At 39.0% G+C, this 19147-nt stretch overlaps 1 protein-coding gene and 1 long non-coding RNA gene across 3 annotated transcripts in view; one reads left to right on the top strand and one right to left on the bottom strand.

The window, feature by feature from the left end:
- The window catches only part of LIPC (lipase C, hepatic type), a 241920-nt gene extending 236577 nt beyond the window's left edge, over nucleotides 1-5343 (bottom strand). For both annotated transcript variants that reach the window (XR_009724598.1, XM_061347526.1), the window contains exon 1: nucleotides 5188-5343. Coding sequence is in view for 1 of the 2 variants with exons in the window: in XM_061347526.1 (XP_061203510.1) it covers nucleotides 5188-5269 (82 nt within the window). In the remaining variant the exon portion in view is untranslated. The remainder of the gene's footprint in view (nucleotides 1-5187) is intronic.
- Nucleotides 1-19147, top strand: part of LOC133209121 (uncharacterized) — a 107472-nt gene that overhangs the window by 40830 nt on the left and 47495 nt on the right. The gene's annotated exons all lie outside the window — the stretch shown is intronic.

Raw genomic sequence — 19147 nt, 5'->3', positions numbered from 1 at the left:
AGTTCTTCTATTGATCGAGTTCCCATTATTGTCTACTTTCAGGAGATAAAGCAAAGGGTCTTCAGTTCCTTAGTCCACAGTTATATTTTGGACTCTTTGGTGAAAATTTATGTCTGAAATTCTGTTTGTAGATTTTTCCAGGTGCTGAAAGGAAGAATAGCTGGCTTAGGTATTAGAAATTTTGGTAGAATTCTATGACTTCTGAGAGCACTGCAAATGCTGTGTACTCGTGCAGTGTTTCTGAAACACAGCCACTCGGAAAGACATCTGTAGAAATTTTCCTAATAGCATAACATAGTCACTAGTGTAATTTGTTAGTTCCTAACATCCTGCCTTTCAGCTTCCAGGACTTCATGGACCAGTGTTCTGGTATGTGATAAAATATAGCTCCTGAATCCCTGTTTCAATGATCCAACTAGAAGTAACCTGAATTTCAGGTCAGTGGTGATGCACAAACTCCACTGAAGTAAATTACAAATATCAGCGTTTTTTAGCCTTGTTTCTGTAGGCTGTAATCATGGTATATTTGTGCCTATGAAGACAAGGGGGAGAAAGAGAATAATTCTTTTTATTAGATTTTTTTTAGCCAATTGAAATCCAATTTAAAGAGAGAACGAGGAGGTATCAAGTAATAAATTCCTACATGTTTTCTGAACATCAGCAGCTTGATAGAGAACAGACCCTTATATCAACACAGTTGCTATTGCATTAACATAGGATTCAAGTAAACATTTGATTCTAACACTTCGCTTATCCGTAAGGCTTAGCTGTTACCTTGCACTCTGGTTGGAGTTTGGAGTTTGGAGAAATTGGTCACCAGGCAGGGAGACTCAGAGAGGACGGGCTTGTGCTTGAGTTCAACTGGTGCAGGCATTGTGGGTGCAGGCGGCTCAAACCATTTTGGCCCTGAAATTTGATCTTGTTTGAGCAGATACCAGACACAGGAGATGAGTAGCTTCCCACTTGGTGCTGTGAGCAGTCCTGGGCCAGTCACTACCTAATCTGTGAGCCTGCCTGCATTAGCCAGTCAACGGACACAAACATACCCCTGAAACAGTCATGGCATGTATGCAGAGCAAGGCAAAAAAGGCTTGGTAGCAGACATAAGGTGGCGACAGTACTGCAGGGCTCGGGGGAGAGACCATGGGGTGGATCTCAGTCTGATGAGAGTCCTAATGAGGGTTGTGTAAGGTATATGAGGAAGTTGGAGTGTGCTGGGACATTCATGGTACCATGGGAGACACAAAGTCAGGAATATAGAGATGCTATAGAAATGGGGAGAACAAACTGAGAATATTGGGACAAGAACGTGGTGGAAGCACAGCTGGAGTTAAAGACGTGAGGAGTTTGGGATACGTAGAATCAAAGTGACTGGAAACCAAACATACTTAGTTCTGCTGCTCATGGAAGTGCTTATGTTAAATTCAAAGTTGAGTTTGAATTTGTAGCTGGACATTTTAGCCAAAGAGTTTCAATCAGAGGAACAGATTACTGGTCCATTCTGTCCCATAAAAAGAGGTGATTTACTTAGTTTTCTGCCTATGCTGGAAAATTATAGTTTTCTCTGAAACTGGAAGACTGGATTACAAGTACCCCATGAGCTTCTTGGCTTTGGTTCATGTTCTTCCGTCATTTATTATAAACCCAAACCACACAGAATTAATGTGAAGTTAAGGCACAGATTGTTATTACACTGAAAACGTTTCAAGGAATTAAAAGAAAGGTCTCCACATTTTTAGTATTTATTGTAGGCTTTAAAGAAATGTTAGATAGTAGAAGTGATATTCACCTTCAGTGTCAAAGGTAACCATCTCATCATCTTGGCAGACTTAGTTCCTATCTCTGCAGTTTAAATAGCTTGTGAATCTTCTGCGTTTCTTGCATTTCTAATAGTTTATCAGCTTCAGGTAGAAATTACTGCTGTGGTAGTTTTTAAGATCTACTATGGCATACTGCATGTACACTGCATTTTACTGAGAAATTTTATCTGGGCTTTGGAGAATTTTATATACCCAACACATCTTTTTATATCTCCATAAGATGATTGGGGAATAAAGAAAACATAGCAGCTGTTCAAATTTCTGTATAATCCATTCCCATGGTCTATGTTATAATCTTAAAGTGTTGGTACTGTAATACTTAAAACACAGCAGAACTGGACAACAACTAAGATGTTACCTTCTTGTTTGGGGAAAAAAATAGTCTAGCCTCAAGTGCCAGCTGTGAGACTGTCAAGTAAAAGTGCTTGCTCAGTAACATGCATTCTCACATCAGCTACTGTATATTTCTGCTCTACACAAGGGAATAGCATAATGGAATATATTCCTACCTAGTTTTATGTTTCCAGGAGAAGAATCAAAATAAATAAGAGCTTATGTTTAAATACTTTTTGCATTCTAGAAAGAATCATCTTGGCTCAACTTCAGGAATGTTATGTTTAGGTGCTTATTTCTAGTCTTTTTCTGGGATGCTGTTTTTAGATAATGAAATTTTGCCAAAAATTGCCAAACTATTCCCTGCTATATAAAGAAACTCATGGCATTTCAGAGACACTGTTATGGCTTTTTAAGAAATAACTTCTGTGTGTGTTTAAATGAGATGTTGTGTTTGCTTGGTAATGCAGTCCATTTTATTCTCCATCATTACATATAAAATAAGAAGCTATAACATGTATTTATGCACATAACTTGATTGAATGGATTTACATATACCTATCTACACTGATTTACCTGCTGCTGTCTAATTTCTTTACATTTTGTTTTGTAATGTAATGTTTTTAGTTGTGTAGGTGGATAGAATAATACAGAGAAAATTGAAGCAAGGAGTTGATTGTTTGCTGGCTACAAAGAAATGAGAAAGACTTTTACACAGTGATTGCTCTTTTAAAGGATGGTTCCTGTATAGGCAATTGCTTGTGCTAAAATTACATGCCAGACACTCAGCTCTGAGAAGGCTTTGTACCTCCTTATAGTTATACTGATTGTTGCTGCAGTTCCTGCTAAAATAAGAAAAAGCAAGCTCCAAGGTAGAAGGATATTCAGATAAAATGCAGACTGTGGTCACTGGAAGATACCTCCACTTGATAATATCAAAAGTCCTCTCATGAAGGGCTAAAAACTGCCCTTCTTAGTGAGGATTAGTTCTTTACTGCCATCTTCATATGCCATTGTGGCAAACAGATTTGCCTTACCGAGAAGTGAAATGAGGAAAAAGACTTTTTCAGGTTGCTAGGTGTGGCCAACACATCAGAGCTGATTTTGGGGAAGACAAAACTAGCTGAGCTATACTGATCAATGAAATGGTAACAGAAATAAGTGAAATTTATTTGAGAGCATGGAATTACATTATTTTCTGGACAAAGCTGCTGTGGCAGATTGGATTGAGGAAGGTGAAGGGGGGTGAAAGGTGCAGAAATACATTAACATAAATGGATAGTTGAAATCAGAGTTGCACCAATTTAAAACTGAGAGGAGATGAAGATCCGAATTCAACATAATGGAGTATCAGGGCCTTTAACCTTGTAACTGCTCTCTGTTACTTAGGCCTTGAATAACCTCTAGAAGAAATCACAGTAGATTTTTTTTTTCATTTTTAGAAATGTACCTGCTTTGCTTCTTAAATCTGTCTCTTGCTTCAACATACTATGAACTAGACATATCTGCTAGTGCTAATATGACATGTGACCTGGTTTTTGTGGCCCACATGCAAGGTTTTAAGCTGCAGAAGCAATGAGCAAACAAGTGAAGTCCGTTGACATAGGAGTAGTAGGTCATGAGGGGAAAGGGGGATGGAGAGAGTGAAGTGACTGACCTTGCTGTAAATGGTGCCACATATAGGGATGGTAGGAGAATGTGAGCTGGCATCAGGTAAGACCTATGACTGTAAGATACTGAGGGTGTAGCGACTTCCTGTCTCTACTTTGTGTTTATACCTAAGGTGAACTAAACTTTAAAGCACACAGTGGAGTCTGAATAGATCTGGGTAAAGGTGATGTGAGAAGCCTCAGACTAAAGTTAGTGCCCTGATTTTTGGTTCTCCCAAAAGTACAGAACTTGACCAAGGTTTCTAAATCACTTGCTAAGATTCAGCAATAGTTAAGGATGTGTGGGCCTTGCTGCCTTGTAAACCAGGCTAAGTTATGGCATAAATTGAAATTTACACCTCTCAATGTGTTTTAATTCAAGGATTCTATATTGTACAAAATGAAACCCAAAGGGAAGTTTAATGTCCAGGATCAAAGAAAGGTGGTCCTGCCTCCTGTAGACTGAAATCACTGTGCCTATTACATATACAGTATTTTTATGTACAGTTTTCTAAAACTCAATAGAAATTTACATAAATGCAAACCACAGCTACTGTAAGAGACCATACTTCTGTAAATGTGCACCTCTTGCTTTAGTTACAGCTAGGGAGAAAAGCTACATTTATTCCCCCTCAGAGCATTAGAAATGCAGTTAGATAAGAAGGAAAACTAGTGCTTGCTCTGTATGGCTCAACAATGAAGGCAAACATGGAATTGTCTTTGTCAATCACATTAGAGAAGTTTTAAGAAATGCGGTTATGTGATGTAAAGCCATACTCAACAGTTCACACAGATACTGACATAATGTGCAGTGTCACAAAAGCATAGAAAATAGTTGTACAACCAAGTAAATGATAAAGATCCTCCACAGTACTCTACAAAACATACTACAGATGTATCTCTCTTACTCAAAGATATTCATCATACTTGAGGTGAAAGGCAGCCTTATGTTAGACAATGCAGGAAATGAAAGCTTGAACACCCTCAGACAGCTAGAAATTTCTACTTGTAGGAGACTGAATCTATTTTATAGAAAGTATTCTGGAAGTATCCAGCCCAAGAAGATTGTAACTGATATCAGTTCCATGTATATTTTCAAACCAATATCTTTTTAAATCAGCTTCAGCAGAAGTTTTTGTTAAAGGTCAAATAACCTTAAGACTGTAGTCTCAGAATGTAGATTTCCACCAATAAATGTTTGTTGTAATTACATTTTCCAGTAAACACAATTATAAATGCCATATTTTAAGGGAAGATAACACTCAAAAAACCCCCCAGAACTCAAACCCCAACAGGCTGATGACCAGACAGTCAATACTACTTAATTTTTGTAGCATAAACATTTCAAAGAAAGCACATGATTGCTATTTTGGATAGGGTATTACCTTTTTTCTTTCCTCCATATGTATTTGCTGGGATGGTGATATAAGAAAGCAATAAAAATGAAAGAAGTTGCAAACTTTTCATTTCTTCTTTCTCTGAATGAGTTGGGGAATGCACTGCTCAATTCTGCCAAGAGATGGGAAAAGGAGAGAATTACCAGTGCTTTGCAAGAAATTGTTTGCCCATTAATCATTAACCTTAAATTCTCCTGTCCACTGCTCTAGCCTCTCCTTTTATGGAAGTAAAAATGGAATTTGCTGGTTTCCAACCTCTTCTTTTTTATTTTCTGCCACTTGTGGCAGGAATAATTTGGAACTGGATCCTCCTCCCTTGCACAACAGTGCTCTGCTCTGAACACAGTGGGCTTCAGGGCATTTGTTCTCCGGTATACTCCTAAAGCCATGAGTAGGCAGCTCAAATTTGGTTGGTCAACATCTCAGTCTGAACACATTGCAAAAGAGCTGAAGGTTAATCTAAATATTTCACTAACACAGACAAATCCCAGTAAGGGAAGCATCAAAATTCTCTATATATAATAAATACTTATTTCAGTGACAAAATTGGTACCAGGTTTTGGATAGTTGCAAAATGTTTTGTTTCAAATTAAGTGAGCAATTTTTATCACATAAAAAATTTAGTAATGAAGTACAATAAGCAACAGCATCTCTCTCAACTTCTGGTAAAACAACCATAAGTGTATGTAGTGGATGCAGGAGTCATTGCAGAGAAAAATATGTATACATGCACATATGGAAATCAAAGCAGAATCTTAATTAGATCTGTGTGCATATATACCACAATGAATAGGTGAGTCCTGTAAAGTGTGACAGGGCAAAAAGTACTCTTGATTACTGTTGTGGTTAAGTCCAGTCAGTAACTCAGAACCATGTAGTTGCTCTCTCACTCCCCCCCTTCCTCCCCACCGCTCCTGGAGGGGTGGGAAGGAGAATCAAAAGAACGTAACTCCCACGGGTTGAGATAAGAACAGTCCAGTAACTATGGTATAACACAAACCACTGCTGCTACCACCAATAATAATAATGATAAAGGAAATAACAAGGGAAGAGAATACAACCGCTAACCACCTGCCAACTGATACCCAGCCCAACCAAGCAGTGATCTAGCCCTTCTGGGTAACTGCCTTCAGTTCTACATCCTGGGCATGACGTGCTGTGGTATGGAATACCTGTTTGGTCAGTTTGGGTCAGGTGTCCTGTCTCTGCTTCCTTCTGGCTCCCCCTCCTCCCTGGTAGAGCATGAGACTGAGAAAGTCCTTGGTCAGAGTAAACATTACTGAGCAACAACTAAAAACGTCAGTGTTATCAGCGCTGTTCCCAGGCTGAAAGTCAAAAAATCAGCACTGCACCAACTACTAAGAAGGAGAAATATGACTGCTACTGCTGAATCCAGGACAATTATGCAGCAAGTATTGCCACAAAGTGGGATCTTGCACAGGGACAGGACACAGTGCTGTTTTCTGGGTTTTATTAGCATCAGTCTGGAGCATCATAGTTTTCCCACATCAGTCAATGTTCTTGAGACCTACTCCAGCTTATTTTAAAGGAACTGAGTGCCATTTATAATGTAGCCATGGCAGCACAGGCTTGTCATGGGCTGCAAATCGATCTGCATTTCCACTAATTCTTGGATTGCCAGCGTATTTGGGTTGATGTTGCTAACCTCCACCGCTACCTGCATACCTGAGCTAGTATATGATTAGCTAGATAGGCAGTCAGCATTGTGAAGTTTCCCTTAGACATAGTTCTCTGGCACAGTAAACTGTCTTGAGGTTTTGAATGTGTCCTCATGTGCTGAAAAAGGGGTGATGGTGTAAATTTTTTTTCTAAACTTAGTTTGTTAAGCATTTGCAGTTAGTAATCACAGAATCACAGAATCCCAAGGGTTGGAAGGGACCTCAAGAGATCATCTAGTCTAACCCCCCTGCAAGAGCAGGGTAACCTAGAGTACATCACACAGGAACTTGTCCAGGCGGGCCTTGAATATCTCCAGCGTGGGAGACTCCACAACCCCCCTGGGCAACCTGTTCCAGTGCTCTGTCCCTTTCACAGTAAAGAAGTTCTTCCTGATGTTAACGTGGAATAGCAAGTACAGACAATTTTTTAAGAATTCTACAAGTATCTGTGTTGGACTCAGCAACTGAAACATCTTGTAAACTTAAAAAAGTATATTTTGAGTATTCAGTGACACCCAGATTTTTTATGAAGCCTCTTGTCACAATTGTCTAGAATGTGTGATATGGTAGCTATACCTTCCCACATTGAGGGATTTTTCATTCTTCATTGTTTTTATAATTAAGAACTATGTCAAAATCTAAAGATTTTTCTCTTTAGAAGACAGTAAATCTCATAGGACCCATATACCATCTCAGGACTACAAAAAAAGTATTCTCAGCAGGGAAACTCTGCTGTCATGTTTGACTCATTGTTTTGGCATACAGGAGCATGCTTCATGGCATGTGGCCCATGGTGCTGGATGTTGCATGAATAAAGGAGAAAAATACAGAGCACTCCTCAGTCCAAAGAGCTTTGAGCCTGGGATACATCAGACCGCTAGAAAACTCTACAAGCAATCTCTAAGGTCATACTAGTCACCACAGCGGACTGATTCATCAGTCTGTGTCTGTGGACATATAGTAATAAAGCGGGAATACAGAAACTGAGGTGATAACGATCAAACTGACTGGCTGATAAATACTTTTTGCAGCAGTATTTTGAAAGAATGCAAGCAAGAAAAGGATTTGCAGTAACTGAGATGGGACAAAGAACTTGGACAAGAATTTAGGCTGTCATGGTAGGAAATGCTGTATTTTAGTAAAGTTAATGCTGGTGAAAATTACTGTTAAAATTTAGCACAGACTTGTAGTGAACTTAGTAAGCTGTAAACTGAAGATGATGTGAAGATTACAGAACCGACTGACAGGTTGAATGGTGATACTAGACACAGTAATCAGGAAAGCAGAAAGCAGTTAAAGGGCAAAAGATTATAAGATCTGTTTTCTTCAGACAGGAATTGTTCTAGAACAGGGTGGTAGATCTATTGGGTACAGAACAGACTGTTGGCTCTTTGTGTGGAGGTTGACTGGAAGTAAAGACTATAGAGATCAGTCTTTGGATTTACTTCTCACTTGAGAACCCATATAGGAAACCAGAATGGCATTACGAGAGTCTTATGAAGGGTTGTTTAAAGCAGTAATAGGAAAACTGGGGAAAAGCTTATGAAGGATTGCTTCAAGTGGTAAGAGGAAAACTAGAAAAATAAGAGTTGCAAAAGGAGGAGTCTGCCTTCCTCTCTGCTATTTGCATCATTTGATTTGGCAATCGTGTCAGTCATTGCTAGTAGCAATTTGTCTTTTCAGTGTTGACAGAAAATCAGCAAGAATGGTGAGAGAGCAAAGCAGTGTTGTGGGAATACTTGTACAGCATTTGAACGAGAGATTCCACAGTATGTATTCAAGATGAGTTTATGTGGCACAAAATTGCTTGCTATGGCACATTAGTCCACAGAGAACAGATGCAATTGTGTTCTGGAGGACGGAGTTGCTCCCAGTGGCCTCTAAAACATTGTTACACAATGTGTTTTTGGAGTGTGGGTTTGGTGGTTTGTTTTTGGGTTTGGGGTGTTGTGGGTTGGATTGTGTTTTTTTTCCCCTTAGGTCTCTTCTCCATTTTATTTATATGAGTAATTCCAATTACCTTTATTATCTACTCATAAAGAAAAGAATGGATCTCCTGCCATGTAATGAACATTAGAGGTAGAAGACTCCTGATAAATAATTTTCCTGTGAATCCACATAACCTTTGCCATCTTCACCATGTGTATCTGGTCACTTGGTAAAGTTACCTACTTTGCTTGAGCTGCTCTGTCTCAGCTTGGTTAATTGTTATGTTTGGATAGCATGCATAATATTGTATCATCACCAAAATTGTTTCAGGAATTAGTTCCTTACATAAAAAGCATAACAAGAGGAGTCTTTGGTGCATTATGAGAATAGGAAAATTTGAGACAGGTATTTGTCAGAAGGGACTGTGCAATAGCTACTCAGAGTTACTTGCAGCATGTTGTTACCACATATTGAAATGGCTTTTTTCAGGCACATTTGAAACTGTATGCACTGTAGTGACCAGGAGCTGCAATATTCTGAGTGAAATTCGTTGTGAAAAATATTAGATGCTCTGGGTCTTCATACTAGTGCATTAGTCAATCATAGAGAATGCTGTCCAAATGAAACTGGGTACTTCTGAGATACAAATAGTTGTCTGCTGGCCTGCCAGGGCAATAGGAATTCTTAAAGAGTGCTCTGCTACAGTTCTGTATCACTGGCAGTGATAAAATTTCCAACAGCTAAATCCAGCACAGGTACTAGAAAATAAGGGAACAGAAATCTCAGGGACTATAAAGAAAGCTGGGAGATTGATGTAGGCAAATGACACCTGGAATATACAAGCTACACTGTGTCCTGATGTGACTTTCAAGAGTGAGTGCAAGGTTCATTCTTTAGAGTTGGGTATGTTTGTTACACATGCTCTGGGTGAGGCAAGTGGCTAGTTTGGTATCTGTAAAAACCTGGAGTCTTAAAAAAATGTATGAAATCAAGTTCTTAAATTTAATGTTTAAATATGTTAACTGCAAAATTTAAAGGATTCATTGGTAGTTATTATTTTACCAAGTGAGCAGATCTGATCTCTCTTTTCCATAACACCCAGCATTTGCACATTACTTCATTTTCCGCACTGAAATCACTCATACTTACTGTAGTGATCTGGATTTTTAAAAATGCTAAATCTAAAAATAGATAATACGAACTGCTCTTCTGTGAAACAGATAGAACACATATTTTGTGCAGCATGAAGGCTAGTGCTTTGCCTACTTTACATGAACTAGAACCTTTTCTTAAACCCACAGCACCCAAAACCAAATTTGTAGTTTATATTGCTGTGTTTATATCTAGTTTGCATGTACTGTAAGAAGGCTTGATACCCTTCTCTCTTCTGCTGGAGATGCTGCTTGTACAACATATACCCAGGAGGTATACTCTTAATCAGAATCCCCATCTGCTTCTTAGCTAATGTTCCAATTATAGTTGGACTTCTTGCACATATTCACATCTATAATAAAATTGATGGTTTCACTATTGAAAGGCAGCATGTGACTAATTGTGCATTGTACCATGCAAGCTTTTACTTAAATGTATCCTTCTAATCAAGTTAAAGGAAGGAACATGAAGCAGAAATTTGTCAGGCATACAGTCCTGTTCTTTTCCTGAGACCACACTGTTCATCAAGATGGTTTTCAATCACCTGAAGACCAATAACACTGTAGTACAAATTGTTCTTTCAGGTTTAGAAGAGATTTTATGGGCCAGAACTTCAGCTGGCATAAATTGGCTTCTGTGCAGCTGTAATGATTTTCACCAGCTGAGGATCCACCCTGTGTTCCTGTAATTACCCATTGGCATCCAAAAAAGATTCACGTGATGGTTTTTCTAATATATCTGAGGTTATAGGGCAAGGAAAAATTTATGTGGTTGAATTTTTAATGCAATTTTTTAATCCAGAATTTATTCTGCCTGTTTAATCTTTCCTAGTATTATTTAATATCAAATAACTCTGAAGAGACATATTTAGATAAACTTTTGTATGTGGATTCATGGCCTAGGTCAGCAACTGCCCATGAGCCTGAAACATTTATGGCAATAGCTATTGAGGCATCAAACTTCTCAGTGTTAAATCTACAATTAAATAACTGATCAGCAAACTCTGTTTTCTGATATGAGTGCAAAACACCCATTTGCATAAGCATAGTCCTGTGCAAATATGAGTTTCTTCTGCAATATGCATTTCATACTCTGTAGCCCCTGATAAGGCAGTCTTCTTCCAGAACTCGTCACCCAGAATATTGCCTGGCTTTCTGGCTTCCCTTGGATGCACAGCTAGGACTAATAATTGCATTCTTACAAGTTTAATGTATTCTGTATAAGTGTGCCTTTTAGTAATTTTTAAGATACTTTCTCCTGAATAGTTTATATTATAAACAGCTGTAAACAGAGAACAGAAATCCAACTGCTGAGCACAAACATTGTGCGGTAAGTGGCTCATCTGGTCCTACTTCCAACTTAAAAAAAGGCATTTTTTTAACTTGTTTCTGTGATGTAGCCTCGTGCTTTTTGTAACAATGCATTACTTGTTTAGTAGCCTTAGAGGAATGCCATTTCTTGGCTTATGTGTCTGTCTGTCTTCCTGATGGGTACACTGTGTTCACTTGCTGTATGTGTCTGAAAGCTTAGCAGATCAGAAAAGCACAGATTAGATGAACCAAAGAAAAGGGGAGAACAAATCCCAATAAATCTGGGTTGTCCATACTCTTGCATTATGTATAGACTGTTGTGTGCTCGTGTATTACTTCAGCCTTAAAATAGGTAAGGAGCTGGCCTACTTCCTGGCTTTCATTGCAGCTAGTTCTATTCTTCAGCAGACAGGGCTAAATTTCTGCATGGTTATACACTACTGAAAGAATAGAACAGCTGCAGACTTTTCTACCCACCTGCATTCTGTCTTATTTTGAATTTTCACTGTTGTCAGTGCCCTATTTCAGGGATGATTGTATGGCCTATACAATTTTTACACTGAATTTATAATTGGAAAAGCAGATTTTTTTATATAGCTGTGATCTGTAAAATGTAGGAAATTTTCCCTGAATTAGCATTGCAGCATCAATACTGTAAAGAGGAATGTGCTTTTGCAGAACCCAGCATGCCTGCTGAGGACATTTCCCTTCATTGGACTGTGTAAGAAACAGTTAAACACGTGCAATAACCCAACCTCTTCTCTCCCACCCCCCATGAGGATTGAGCTTTATGGTTTTAAGCAAAAACAACACAAGTGCAGTGCCTTTTGAAGCTACCTTTCTTGTTCACCTCCCTCACATCAAACAGAAGTGCATCTGAAAGAGATGAATACATGGCAAAACCAACAATGCTCTCTCTCTTCCCTTTCTAGCTACTGTACTTAGGAGGGAGTCTTTTTAACAACAAATAGAAAGCAGACTTGTTTTAGAAATTGATTGATGGTTCTTATTAATAAAGAAGACAGCAAGAACAAGACAACTAGGGCTTATTGTAGGCAACATATTTGAAGAGGATACACTTGAAAGCACTTAAAACCAAAGGCAGAGGACCATGTCAAAGTAAAGGAACTTGAAATACGTTAAATGTTCAAGTGCTGATTGATGGTGACTCTTAGGACTTAACATGCTTACAAGAGCAAAACGTGGATCTCTGTGGAGCTGCTGTCACTGAAATTGAGTCTTTATGAAAAGGAAAGAACAAACAGACAAGAAAACTGAAAGAAGAACAGGATTAAAATACGGAGTAGGTACAAGCAAACAGATAAGGAAATACAAATCTCTTTGGCCAATAAGGAAAAACAATGGGAAACACAAACCTTTTATCTGAATAGATAAAAGTCTTCACAGCATAGCTAGACTAATCCATAGTACAAAATACTTCCAGGCAGTAATTTCTTCTGTACCCACTGACTGCATGGCTTTCAGCACCTGTGTCTGAAACAAGTGGTTTAGGCCACCAGAGCCAGAAGGCACTTTCAGGGCCAATACTGATGGTCTAGGTTAAAAAAAAGAAAAAAGAGGATAGGGGAAGGGGGGACCTTTCCTTGCAGCATCCTCTGTTCCTTTCTCACCTCCCCTCACCCTAGTGATTTCTTGCTCTGACTCAGGAGCTAGCACGTTTTGGCTTTCTGCACTGCAATATTGTAGTCATTGTGAGTGAGTGTAAAGAATGACAGGATGAGGGAGTATGTTGGGGGAAGCAGACTGTTTGAGGTAGTTAATTATCCACCACAAATATTTTGTTTGTTCCAGGGCCTGAAACAGCTCTTGTTAGTCTTAGCAGAACTTAGATACTGGATTGGGTAAACCCTTGAATCTGATGTATTGTGGCTGTTCCTACATTCCTGTAAGAGAAGAGAAGATTATAGGACAGAAAATTGGCTTACTTGAGGGCTGAAGAAGCCTTAAATACTTTAAATATCAGTTGAGATAAACATTTAAAATCTTAACCAGACTTTCTGAAAATCTGGTCTGAAAAACTACCTGAAAATATTACAGAATAGTAGCAGAATTATTGACCTTATTCACAGAAATAGAAATTAATGTAGCCTTCTAGAAAGAAATGAAATACTTCCTTCTCTTTTAGCTCTGGAACTGCAAATTTTTGATGTCTGGATTAACCATAGAATAATAGATTAGGAACTTTGCTATTCCAAGTCCATAGTTGAAATGATTCACAGCTCGTCAGTAATCAAATGTCAATCAGTATTAGACTTGAAGTAAGTAACTGTGACCATGAATTCAAACAAATTCTTGGCACTGTCTTGTAAATACTGATGTTCCACAACTGAAATGAGAAATGGGAAGAGCTATTAAACACTGAATTTAGCACAGATGTTTCCTGTTAAAACAGATTAGTAAAATTTCAGTATTCAGTGGGCCTTTAACACCCACCCTCCATCTGTGGTATTCATTTTTAGCATTGTGGAATAGGCCAAAAGAGCAGGCTTATAATTAAAAAGAAACCCACTAGGGTGTTTTCTCTAGCTCTCCTTTCTGTTTTTTTCTAGCTGTGTTCCTTCATTTGTATGTGGAAACATTTTATTGGGGGGCAACATGGGTAAGACAAGGCTTGCTCTCCATCTGGGAGTCACACTTACTGCAGCCAAGTGCACTGCAAACAAGCCCTTGAGCATATGCTACATACATAAGTGCTAATTGAGAAAGTCTGATGATGTCAGTTGCGTAACAGTGATATCAGTTGCCAAATGACCAGTTGGTACTTGTGGCTTTTAAGTAGCTTGGGTTCAACAAAGTGCTTGAGAAGTGCCTTTGCTTTGAAGAGGAGGCTGAGCAAGAGGCTGAAGGCAAGCTGTGCTTAGTGACCGGATGAGCACTGTGGGAGTAACAGGGTCAATAACCAAGAGAATTGCCACAGACCCACTCAGATAAAATGGTGGTAAAGATCATCTTTCAGTAACTTGTTTGGAAGATAAAAGAGAAGAAGGAAGCAAGCATAACAGTGGCTCTGTCCATAACATACATTGTGAATACATACACTATTTATTGTGTAAACCAACTTCTCAAGTTTCTTTCATATGTATTTATTCACAGTTGGACATCAGCCTTAATTTCTCACTCGTATGAACACAGGTGTTGGATATATGACATTAAAGACTTGGGTGGGATTTGGGGATTGCTTATTTTTTTATTTTCATTCTGTCTTCTTCTAGACGTCAGTGTGAGTTTGCACCAGGAAAGTCCGTAATTCCTTCTGAGACAGAACAGCGATATCAAATGCAACATTATAAAACAGGGCCGCAGTCTCCTGTAAATGTGACTTGAGAGTTCAGAAACTTTGAGATACTTAAAGAATCTGGCCTACAGAGTTACTGAAGAGGATTTTAAAGGCCTGATCAAGAATTACAAGCACCGAGCTAAGAAGAAAATTTTTGATGCTATATGTGCACATTTTTAAGGTGAAGGAAATACCAGGGTTCTGTCTAAGAGAACAGTCTTACTGCCCCCAAGTACTTCTGCTTTAGTGTAAATGCTGAGACTCTATACAGGAGTCAGACCAGGCTGTCATAATGGTTCCTCTCATCCAGAGCAATTCAGTCATCTTTCAGAGACAGACAAGGATCTGGTCACAAAATGTATCCCTAATGTAAGCTGCCATTCATTGATCTTCCTATTTTTCCAAGTGTTAAAGTGCATAAATACAATATATTTTCTATTCTTGAAGGTTGACAGTTACTTAAAAGTTCTAGGATATGATTTAATTGGAAAATTACCATTTCATAGAATCATAGAATAGTTAGGGTTGGAAAGGACTTTAAGATCATCCAGTTCCAACCCCCCTGCCATGGGCAGGGGCACCTCACACTAAACCATGCCACCTAAGGCTTTGTCCAACCTGCAGAATCATAGAATAGTTTCATTTCAATTTTGTAATTTTTGGGGTTTTTTTTTCTACTAGAGTGCCATTTAAATGTTTCTTTTCTGAGCTCTAAGAGTGTGTCCCTGGCTATGACCATGGCCATATCACTGTGGCTGACATTGGCAAAGGATAAGGTTAGAACAGTTATTTTTCAGTTCTTTTTTGATCTTCAGGGATTTGATTCATCCATATACCTCAGTTATAGTGCAATTTCAGAAAAGTTCCATTAGATTTCTTAAGAGTAGTTACATACTTAAAAACTGCTGGTTTGTGATTTCTAAGTTCCATTTCTGAGAAACAGACTCTGCTGTTAGGTATGCTAGTGTAAATCAGAGTTTTCACCATGGCAGATGCATTTGTATTCATGATGCTGACAGCAGAGGTTGTCCCAGATTTTGATTTAATATTGAGAGGATTCTCTTCATCTCCCTCTGTCTCATCACTACACAGTGCTGTCATACAGCAGTTGTGGCTTGAGATGGACATCCTTTCCTGGTGTGGGATGATTCAGCACTGATGCAGTGCCGCTGGTGCAAGGTGCAGTCAGTTTCTGCTATCATTAACTCAAAGAGCACAGGGAATGAGCAAGCTGACCTGTTCTCCAGAAGTGTGGTTTAAAGATGGAGCCCAGCTACAGCAGATCATCAAGGACTGTTGCCATGCATTAAAAAAAATAAATTAAAAATTAATGACCAAATCTAATAGCATGACAGTAAGTGGTGTAGTTTCCATCTGTTTTGTCTTTGGTTTTTCCTCTGTCTCCAATAGTCTGTGCTGCTAAGAATTGATATTGCCTTTCTGACTGCATCTTTATCTACTGGCAATTCTCTCTGTTATTATCTACTTCTCTGACACTGGTGAGCCATGGTTCAAGCTCACCTGGCCCTGAGTGAGGTTTTCAAGCAATTTATATGTGTCTTCCACCGACTGTAATATTGTTTACTGTGAAAAGGGGTTCACTTAGAAAATTAACGTCCTGTGCAGCATCAGGCAAAACTGGTAAAAAAACCCACCTCTGAAGCAGGTGTTATAATGCCACCATTAATACTGTTTACAGACTGGAAAAGTAGCCTTTTGCTTTCTCAAGTTGAACAGTTTTGTTGCCTTTTAAGGAATGTCTTTAAACAATTCCACAACCTTCAGCTTAAAAACATAAGAAGTAATGTATCTACTGCTTAAAAGATGACCTTAGGAGGCGAATGTTTGGATCTGGTTTCTTCTTGTGTCCCTCATTTCCCCTTAGCTTACTGGCAATTTGCTCAATTTTCTGCTGGCTTAGATGCCCCATTTGCTAAAGGGAGTTCAATAGTACTTACTTTCCTGGAGTGCGGTGAGGCTGAATGAATCCTCTGTAAATGCCATTGTACTTTTTGGAGGAAAGGTGCTATATAATTCAAAGTACTAGTTTTATATCTGATTGATTGAATACTTTAACAGATGGAAGCAGCTCTTAAGAACAAAATGTTGAACATTTTTTCCCTTTCTGCTATTTTTGTATCTCAGAGCTCACTTTGAAATGAATGCCTACTAAACAAACAGAAATGTTAACAGGATAAGTTTTCCCCCATACAGTTATGTTCCCACATAAAAAAAAAAATTAACTTCAAATTTATTGGTTTCAGACCACACACATTACCAGGGCAGACTGTAGGCACAAGGAGGCAAACAGCCATTCCATGTGCTGTTTGGCTGTAGCTCAACTTTGCTCCTTTGCAGTGGGGCACTGCTTCTTCCCATCACCTACATGTTTTCTTTCTAATGAAAATAATAGCTCCAAAAAGTTTTTGACTGTCCTTCTTTTACAGTCTCATGGGCTGCCCAACTTCCTGTGAGTTTTGAGTAATATTGGTTATTGTCAGCAAAGGGCGAGGTGTGCCATGGCTCCATTCACAGCAAAACAATGCCCATACTGAGGAGGGTTGTGTCCCCATCACTTGCTACTTCAGATAAGTAACTTCATGCATTTTCCTGTTAGAGCAAATGACAAACTCAGATTTCCTTGCACATAAGCTCCCTGCTTCTGCTCCAGTTCCTGCATTTGCTTGAGTTCATGCCTCTGCCCTGGCCTTGATTGCAGTTTCAGTCTGTGCTTCTTTTTCTAGGGTTTCCTACTATGTAACCTGAGAGCTGTCTTTCCTAAAAGGTGACATGTTATTTGTTGAATAACCTGGGGGGCTAAGTGCAGTTGTCAGTGGTCAGAGAAAAGGTAAGCAGTCTAAAATGCATTTACTTCAGAGAAGAAGAGTCCCACTGCCTAATTTATGGGATGCAGACCTTTCCAAGCCCATACTTGCTGTGGCATCCTAGACCTATATCTCCATGTCTTCCTTACTGTACCCTGTGGCATGAAAACCAGGGCAGCTAGTGCCACCCTGCAGTGCCCTCCCACCACCCATAGGAAGAGCACAAAACCAGGCTGTGAGCCTTTCCCCTGGAGGATTTAATAGCTCAGTTCAAGCAGGGCTTAGTGTCGTGCTATGTATTCCTGTTCTTTTCTGTGTTCTAATTATAACTTCCTTTTTTTTATTTACTTTTTATTTATTTCCAAATTCTGTTTGCCATCTTGTCACACAGAGAAAGAATTCAGACTATTGGATAGAAACCTTTCTTGTCACATTGCCTCACAGATGGTCCAATCTGCTCTGCAGTTCATGCCTGAAAGCCAGTTAATATGGTAGTGCAGAAACACACATTTACAATGCAAATTCTGGCTCAGCCTCAGGTAGGCACCTCAGCTATGTTCTGTGCCCTGAAACTGGAGGTATGCAATGGCACACAAACCGCATGTAAAGCGAATGATCCTGCTACTGTCCCTTACAGGTACTTTTGAAGAGAGATACACATTTGGTACATATTCAAAGACATAGAAGAAATATCTGCCTTTTCAAACTAAGGTACCGTAGGCATGGTAGTGCAAATTAATTAAGATAGACATAACCCATTTCATTCTAACCATAGTGGTTAGAGAAAACATGTCAGTCAGTGTTTTGGTTTGTTTTATTGCATCAAATCAACAGAAGATTTCATTTCCTTTGCTCATTGGAGGGGAACACTTTGATGAATGATGGATGATAGCAGCCTTGATGAATGATAGCAGCCTTCCAATATCTGAAGGGCCTACAAGGGTGCCACAGAGGGGCTCTTCATCAAGGACTGCAGCAATAGGACAAGGGGAAATGGGTTTAAACTTAAACAGGGGAAGTTCAGGTTGGATATAAGGAAGAAGTTCTTTACTGTAAGGGTGGTGACGCACTGGAACAAGTTGCCCAAGGAAGTTGTGAATGCTCCAATCCTGGCAGTGTTCAAGGCCAGGTTTGACAAAGCCCCAGGCAACACGGTCTAGGGTGAGGCATCCCTGCCCATGGGAGAGGGATTAGAAACAGGTGATCTTAAAGTCCTCTCAACCTTAACCATTCTATGATTCTATGATCTACCCAGAAAAAGAGGGGTACATAGATGCACCTCACCTAGCATTAAGATAAATTGCCACACTTGTCTGTCTACGTACTGTAGCCAGGGCTGTCTTAATCCAACGTACGGTTTCTAAAATGCTATCAAATTACATACATGTGTTTCTTGTAATGTGAAACATGTTATAGGTTTTTGTGTTACTGGTGCATTACACAAATGCATAATTCATTACAATTAAAGTAATTTCATTTTGATACAGGTCTAATAAAGACACACCTTTGCTCAGTACCATCAATCTTATATCTGAAATGTATTTAAAAAGCAGTTTGTAACTAAAAATTGGGGATGTTCTTTTTCTTCATAGAACTACAGGATCATTTAAATCCTCTTAATATTTTTTTTAGACAAAGAATTTGCTGTGTTTCTGACAACAACATTCCATACTGAGTCTTAAAAACTTGTGTCTCCCAGACTGTTTGTTCCAGATTAGTGAAATTACCACGTGAAATTCTACAAAAGTTATTACG

Source organism: Neopsephotus bourkii, unplaced genomic scaffold, assembly GCF_033783945.1.
Source record: "Neopsephotus bourkii isolate Nb327-2 ecotype Australia unplaced genomic scaffold, CSIRO-AGI_Nbou_v1 NB_318, whole genome shotgun sequence".
Lineage (NCBI taxonomy): Eukaryota > Metazoa > Chordata > Aves > Psittaciformes > Psittacidae > Neopsephotus > Neopsephotus bourkii.
The sequence above is the reverse complement of the archived record's forward strand: the minus strand, read 5'-3'. Positions and strand labels throughout refer to the sequence as shown.